Genomic DNA, 7804 nt, shown 5'->3' on the forward strand with positions numbered 1-7804 from the left:
ATTAGTATGATAAGTATTATTAGTATCAGTAGTAGTGGCGATAGTATAATTACTATTAATATTATTATCACTATCATTAACATTATTATTAGGAGAGGAAGGGGAAGCTGGAAGGAAGTTATTGGTTTCACATTTATTCAAATAGTTTGGCAGGTTTGTGCATTTTATATGCTCCAAAACCCCTTTCCCCTGAACCCCTTTTATCCTCCCTAAACCCCTTTCTATCCTCCCTAAACCCCTTTATCCTCACAATACCCCCATTTATTCTCCTGAACCCCTTTCTTTACCCCATAGATCTCCTGAACTCCTTTCTTTACCCCCTAGATCTCCTGAACCCTTTTCTTTACCCCCTAGATCTCCTGAACTCCTTTCTTTACCCCCTAGATCTCCTGAACTCCTTTCTTTACCCCCAAGATCTCCTTTCTTTACCCCCTGAACCCTCTTTTTATTTTATTTTGTGAAATTTGAAGTTCACCCTTTTCTCCAGTTTATCACATTTAGCGCCTGCTAAAGGTTTTGTGTCCCAGAAAACTGCTAAAATTGAAAAAAGAAAGTTAATACGGGTGAGCATGTGAGCGGGTGCCAGAATTTATATGTAAAATGTGTTTTTTGTTTATTTATTCAATATTTTAAAAAAAACGTTATTTATTTTAGTAATTTTTAAAGTTTTGAATCAGAAAACTGTTTTACATTAAGTTGTATTTTTTAGACATCAGTATTTTGCAAACATATTTGCTTGTTGTCTCATGCATAGGTTCTAGCCTGTTAAATTTAAATGTTAACGGAGGCGGCATGGTGGGGAGGGGATCGGAAGGGAGGGGACAAGGAGGTGAGGAAGGGGGCAAGGAGAACGAAATGTGATAAAAACTCTTCAATTATAACTTTTTTCGCTTTTTTATTTACAACAACTAGACACCGTGTTTTCTGTAAACTGCTGATAAAAAATTATTATAACAATGAAATAAACAGAAACGAAATTGGAAACCATTTTATAAAAAGGATTTTCAATTCTTACAGATGATATTTTTCTTTGATTACTGCGTTTAAAGCTTTCGGTAGAATAAAGTTCTGTATGTAATAAACGCCTACTCATTTATCAAACGTGTATCTTTCCAGGTACAACTCAGATTCTCTTGAAATCAATGTCAACACACGGATACAATCCCGTGAACTATCAACGCCACTACCAATGTCAACCAAACACTAGCAATTAATCTATCAAGCCAAAACTCAAGGCAACTTTCTCAATATTCGTATGTTTCAACGAAAACAAATTACTCTCAACACTGTAATCAAAGCGGAGTTTCTATATCAACTAGTGTATTTGAGGTTTACAAGTTAAAGTTAATAGATGTTATTACAATCCCTACATCTTTATCTATATCGCATGATTAAGACAGTCATGTTACGTATTATAGCAGCACAGTTAAAATAGGCGTAATTTAGATGTACGTCATTATATGTCACATGATTCAAGCTAATCATGCTACGTATTCATTTAAAACGGAGTTCAAATTAATAATGGGTTTTACGTAGAAGTTTACAAACGTCGATAGTTAATAATGTACAACGTACTTCAGGTTGACAGAATATCATGTTTACACAATATTTAGTACATGCACACCAATAACAGTTTAGGGCACATTTACTTCAAATCAACAGATTTTTATTTTAACTCTTAATTTAGGGTTTAGCCTGGTATTCAAAACACATAGATCCCTACTGGGTTCAAACCCTTCATTGTAAAACAGTGGATTGTGAGATAAATAGGTAAATGATACGAAAATACCCAAATCATGTAAATGTAAAGACGATATTTAATAGCAGTTTTTTTTATTATATTTAATATATTTATTCATTTATAATTCATTTGGAGTAAATCTGAAGCAATTCCAAAATAATTTGTTTTAGGAAAATCTATGTTTTTGTCGAAAACTTGTTTCACGGAATAGCTGTGTATTCCGGGGTAGCCCTAGTGGGCAGACTTGAAGGTATGATATATAGAAAATTATCTTTAAAAATATATTAGAATTAAAATAATAATAAATAATTTTTGAAACTAATAGTTGGTCCAATTCCATTTAACAACAAAACTAATTAATTATCATATTTTTTATTTGCTTGCAGATGAAACAGAAGGTAACAAAGTAAACAAATGAATAAAGTTGCATGTTTTTGTTTAAATGTCTTCTCAATTTGATTTTTTAAGCATGAATATCATAAGATTGTCAACTTTCATAAAAAGATTTACCCTATTTAACAGAGCATAAAAAATTACTTTTAAACACATTTTTTAAATAAAAAATGAGCCTTTACCACAAACTCTGATTTTCTATTGCCTTTATCTTTGCAACCCGGACATTTCCTACTATAAATTCTGTTAGATTAAAATATCTCAGTTTAAAAATCAAAGGTTTACACCATCAGGTTGTAAAGATATAAGGATTAGAAAATTTGAGTTGATGGCAAAGACTCAACTTCTTTAACAGGGTTGATTGGAGTCCTACTCTGGATCCTTGGAATAATGTCTGCAGGAGCTCCTCTCCTCTTCGCTGTAGTTATTCTTCTTCTTGATCTCACCATGACGTATGAGGTGAGACAGAATGAAAGAAAGCAAAAATACAAAATGGCCGCCAAACTGCTGATTTTCCATTATTTCTTATGAAAGAGGGAGATTTTAATTTATCTACACCATAAGATTGTGTCTATGGTTAAGAGGTCAGGGCCTAATATCATCTAATAATGGTTTGTTTAAATAATAATTATTTGATTTTTCAGACTCGGACAAATGGAGTTACTGAGATCGGGGTCGCTATTGCTAAAACAGTCTGGTTCGATATTATACCGTCAGGTAAAAATTATATTACACTCTAAAGATCGAAAAATCAAAAATATAGAATATTCAATTCAATGTGAATATTTTATAATTTCAGGTTTACTTTTGTGTTGGTTTCTTGGACAATGTCTCAACGGATTCACAAGAATTCGGTCGTCTTCCTCGCGCGAAACGGCCAGCAAATTGATTGGCGCATTTCTTATCGTGTTCCATACTGTACACTTGGCAAGCATCATAGTGTATGTTGTTGCTAAATCACAACCCGTCACAACACAGGTAAGAGTTCTTTATTTATGCACTTTATTCTCACATTCACATGTTTGAGTAATGTTTTTAGCGCTTAAAAGGACTGTATAATGTATATCTGATCGAGCAAAAATGGAGAAGATGTCGTAGTTTTCTATCCAAATATTGTTTGAATTAGGTTAATCTTCTTCATTGTATCTGAAGTCTGAATACGCAAGTCACGTTTTAAAAAATTGCAATTTAAAAAAAAAACAATTTTGGATAGAAATATAGGGATAACTTAATCATTTTGCTCAGGCAAAGGTTTAAAGGGTACCAATATATAATCCAACTTGTTACTCTATAAATGGAGGATCACTTGAAATTACGTCGGCAGTCCCTTTAAAAGAAATATATATAGATAAAGTTGGCAACTGTTATTGGTTGGTTGCTTGAGATTGGATACAGCCTGGCCGCCCTTGCTATTCCCTGGTGCTGGTTAGCTGGTCTTCTTATACCAAGGCAAGCTAAACAATAAATTTACCCAAACTCAGCTTTCATTGACAAGAATATTCGTTAAGTTAAGGTTAAATCAGTTCCAAAATTTTGAACGCTATTTGAAGTTATAATACATTATTTTTTGAGTCTGCTCTTACGACATTTAAAAAAAAAAACATTAAAAAGGGCCCCGCAATAATTTTCAATACCAAACAAAATAAAGAGTGGCCCATAAATCTATGTTATAAGAAAACGCCATTTAAGCAATTTAAGTGTATTTGATGTTGCTATCCAGTAGCTTTACTTGATACTGTAACTACAGCTTTTCCAGTGAAATTGTCTGTACGAACACTGAACAACTACTGTACGAACACTGCACAACTACTGTGTTATATGTTTTATAAAATATTTTATATCATAATTTTCTTATTTGAAAGTTTTATGTGTCTTACAAATTTTATTTTGAACTTCGATTCGATCATTTCTTAAAATGCGGTGTTTTTAGACGGGATTCCACGGTAGACTCAGTGGAAGTAAATCTGAAGCTAGCGAAACAAAACAAATCCAGGAATATCATAAAGTACAAGTGAGTCCAATTTTACAAATGCAATCGCGTGAGAATGCATTTAAAGAAATGCTAAAAATTTTCTCGTAGTATTGAATTCTTGAAAATTTCCTTAATTTTTGTAATTTGAAATTATTTTGGTTAGTATTATTTATCAATTGTAAATTCATTAATAGAAAATTTAAAAAGTTTCGGAATTGTGAAGAATATCCTTAATTTGTTTGAAGCTTTAACATAAAGTCAAATTTCCTCGCAATTCAGAATTTTCAAAACTCCTTAATTTTTGTAAACTCAACTTTCTCGCCATTTAAAATTTTTAAAAATTCCTTAATTTTGTGATCCGAAGTTTTTAACTAAAACTTTTCACCTACAGTAAAGTCTTAGCATTTAAAATTTTTTAAACTCTATAATTGTTTTAATTAATTGGAAGTTTTTAAAAAAAGAATATTATTTAGGAAGGAGAAGTCTAATGTACAGACACCTCCCACAACACCTTTTAAGTTCAAACCTGAGGTAAAATCTGTTTAAAGTTCTAGCAGTCAAAAGTGTAAAATTTGTCAAAGAGTGTAAAGACAGTTGGGTCGAAGTTGAAAACGTGAAGATCAATTCATTTATTTATCGGATGGTAGGTAAGTAAGTAAGTAAGTAAGTAAGTAAGATTTATTAGAGATAAATCAAGATCATAATACATATTATAATATGATTAACATTCTCATAAGAATGTAATTGAATATATCATGGGTTTTATCACAGATTAAGATAAGGTTATATCATATAGAGAGTTTAATTTTCTCTGCATATAAGGAATAGCAGATTTTCTGTATTTCTCCGTTCTAGCATAGTTGACAGTAAATAGTTCAACGTTCCGTAGACCGTAGCTGGTGGTTGTGAGTGACTGGTTCTACAGGGAATAGAGCAGAATGCCTTTGAGATTTTAGACTTATCGGATGGTTGGATTGGAATCACTCAAAGAAAAAACGATTTATAGAAAGTCTAGGTACAACTGAATGCATATGCAGTACATGTTGTACCGGCTCGGATTATACAGCTTTGAGAGTGGTGTGTGACTGAATTCTATTTCTAATGTAGTTTTGTTGACTGAATAGTCAGTTTAATAAAATAAAAAAGATCGATAAGGATATTTCTTGACATTTATTTAAGGTAAAATGGAAAATGACAAATGTTTTAAAATATTTTTCCCAGTAGGGACTGCAATTGGTTGGTTAAATAATAACAAAGGAACTATTAACGAATATGAGTGATCACTTCATAGGAGCTTTGTAGAGCTTCATGTTGGTGGTGCAGATCAACAGGAACTGGAACAACAGGTTTCCGCTCACCCCAGGCTTCGGATTAAGGGGGAGAGTTCTTGGGTTTATCATTTTCGGGTTTGAGGGATTACGTGTCTCCTCTATGTTCGCATGATAATTTTGGAACTCTAGGAACATTATTTGGCTGGATGTAAGCATCGCCTGTTGCTAGCTAGGTATCTGTATCATCATCATGAAGGAGCCAGGTTGCTCCTTGAGACGAGCTGTTAACATCTCAACTGTTTCAATCTGACTGAGGACCTGTAGGTAGGGAAGAGAAGGGGGGGGGGGTAGGAAGGAACGTGGGCTGAATGTGTTCAACTGCTAACTCCGGAAAAGGATTTATACATCTCGAAATATATAGCAGCATACAAACCACACAGAATCATCTTCCTTATATTTGGAATTTGTGTTAACAAGTTTACATACATGTAGAAACAAACCGGAATCGGCATCTAGTTGTATCTAGTTTTATCTAGTTTTATCTAGTTTTATCTAGTTTTATCTAGTTTTATCTAGTTTTATCTCTCACTCAGTTTTTTTCAATTTTTATTTCCTTTGCTTGACTGGTCCAGTGTCAGATCAATTGATTGATAGATTAATCGCTTGATTGCTTGATTGGTTAAATTGATTGATTGATTGATTGGTTAAATTGATTGATACGTTGATTAATTGATTGATTTCTGTAGGTTACCTCCTCTCCTAGTGTGCACTCCCAGGATAACTCATCTGTTGTTATGAGAACGAATGGAACAGGTTGGAATAATTAAGTTTTAAAAGGGAGTGTTCGAGAAAAAGAAAGATGGTGCCTTTTTTACCATGCATTAAGGAAAACTGCACAGTTCACGGTAAAGTAACGGTTCAATTTTGGACAGATTTTAAATAAGAGATGCAGTAAGTTCTATATAAGTTTGTTAGCCGTGAACTTCTAACTTGTATATTAGCAACAAAATACCAGTCCTCTGAACATTTTTTTTTTGCCATTTTGCTCTTATTTTAGCATTTACTTGGAACAGGTCTGGACTCTGGGCAGAAGAGTAATATGAAATTTTATTTGCGATTAATTTTTTTTTGGAAAATTCTTTCATGTTATCATATAAAACTTGAATAAAAGTTATATTTGCTCTTTTCAATAAACTGTTAAAACTTCATTTCTTGCCAAATCCTATTTGAATTGTTTTTATTCAGAAACTAGTTGAAAGCATCACTTTCTTGACATTTGTCGGAAACAAATAAATAAACAAAGTTAAGAAGTTGTTTTGCGTTTGTAAAAGGTCATATTTGTTTGTTTATCGGCTGGAGTAAATAAACTTTTCAAATTTATTTCCGTTGGAAACGTACATTCTTTGTAAAATATATCTAAAAAAGAGTAAATAATATATTTATCTCTTAATTATTTGTAATCATAATCACTCTAATTTGACACAATGAAAAGTTCAAATTTATCAATATTTACTGTTACGAATTCGTAACCTCATAGTTCTCTACCTTGAAATTTTACGCCCAAGTATTTAAAAAGCAAGATTATTTTAAAAATGTGTGTCTCTGAAAAAAGTTTTTTTTAGGCTTTTTAGCCAACTAACATTCTATCATTGAAAATGTGCAATTTTTTCTACTCATGTCGAATAAAACGTAAAAATAAATTCATAATTTGAATCTTTTTTTAAATCTTTGAAAGGAGGCCGAGCACATTTTCGAATATCAGTTCCGCTTTTGAAAGTTAAAACGGCATTTTAGAGAAAAATGCTTCATCGACGACACCCTCATTAGTGAATATTGTACCTCCGAGAAGCACTTTTTAACACATTTGAACGATATTTCGTAGGCTAAAAAGCCTAAACAGTAAACACACTTTTTTCAGATACATCTTGTACACAGTACACTGATTTTCAGAGACACCTTGTACACAGTACACTGCTTTTCAGAGACAGTACACTGCTTTTCAGAGACATCTTGTACACAGTACACTGCTTTTCAGAGACACCTTGTACACAGTACACTGCTTTTCAGAGACACCTTGTACACAGTACACTGCTTTTCAGAGACACCTTGTACACATAACACTGCTTTTCAGAGACACCTTGTACACAGTACACTGCTTTTCAGATACACCTTGTACACAGTACACTGCTTTTCGTCTTTATAACTTTTCATAAAAGAGAATTTATAAATTATAACATGATTATTTTTTAACGTGAACTTTAACTTTATAACTTTTTTTGTAGATGCAAGTAAAGACAAGAGTAAGAGGAGTTCCTATCTAGAAGCTGTATCTATGGGTTCTTTAAACATGCAGGAATCAAACCCGCCTAAGGAACAGTATTATTCTAATAAATGGAACACATAACTCATAACTGTATTAGTATTATT

At 32.5% G+C, this 7804-nt stretch overlaps 1 protein-coding gene across 1 annotated transcript; it reads left to right on the forward strand.

The window, feature by feature from the left end:
* Positions 1–92: 92 nt before the first annotated feature.
* LOC111717521 (uncharacterized) lies at positions 93–7748 on the forward strand (the record flags this gene model as incomplete). The annotated part of the gene is given in 12 exon segments (XM_023493019.1): positions 93–153; positions 1688–1770; positions 1912–1991; positions 2128–2139; positions 2490–2593; positions 2779–2851; positions 2934–3112; positions 3483–3583; positions 4065–4145; positions 4580–4637; positions 6124–6190; positions 7660–7748. Coding segments are annotated over 12 exon segments (988 nt in total), but the record flags the coding sequence as incomplete, so codon positions are not given.
* Between the last annotated feature and the right edge of the window lie 56 nt (positions 7749–7804).

The sequence above is a fragment of the Eurytemora carolleeae genome, unplaced genomic scaffold (assembly GCF_000591075.1).
Source record: "Eurytemora carolleeae unplaced genomic scaffold, Eaff_2.0 scaffold2706, whole genome shotgun sequence".
NCBI classification, from domain to species: Eukaryota; Metazoa; Arthropoda; class Copepoda; order Calanoida; family Temoridae; genus Eurytemora; species Eurytemora carolleeae.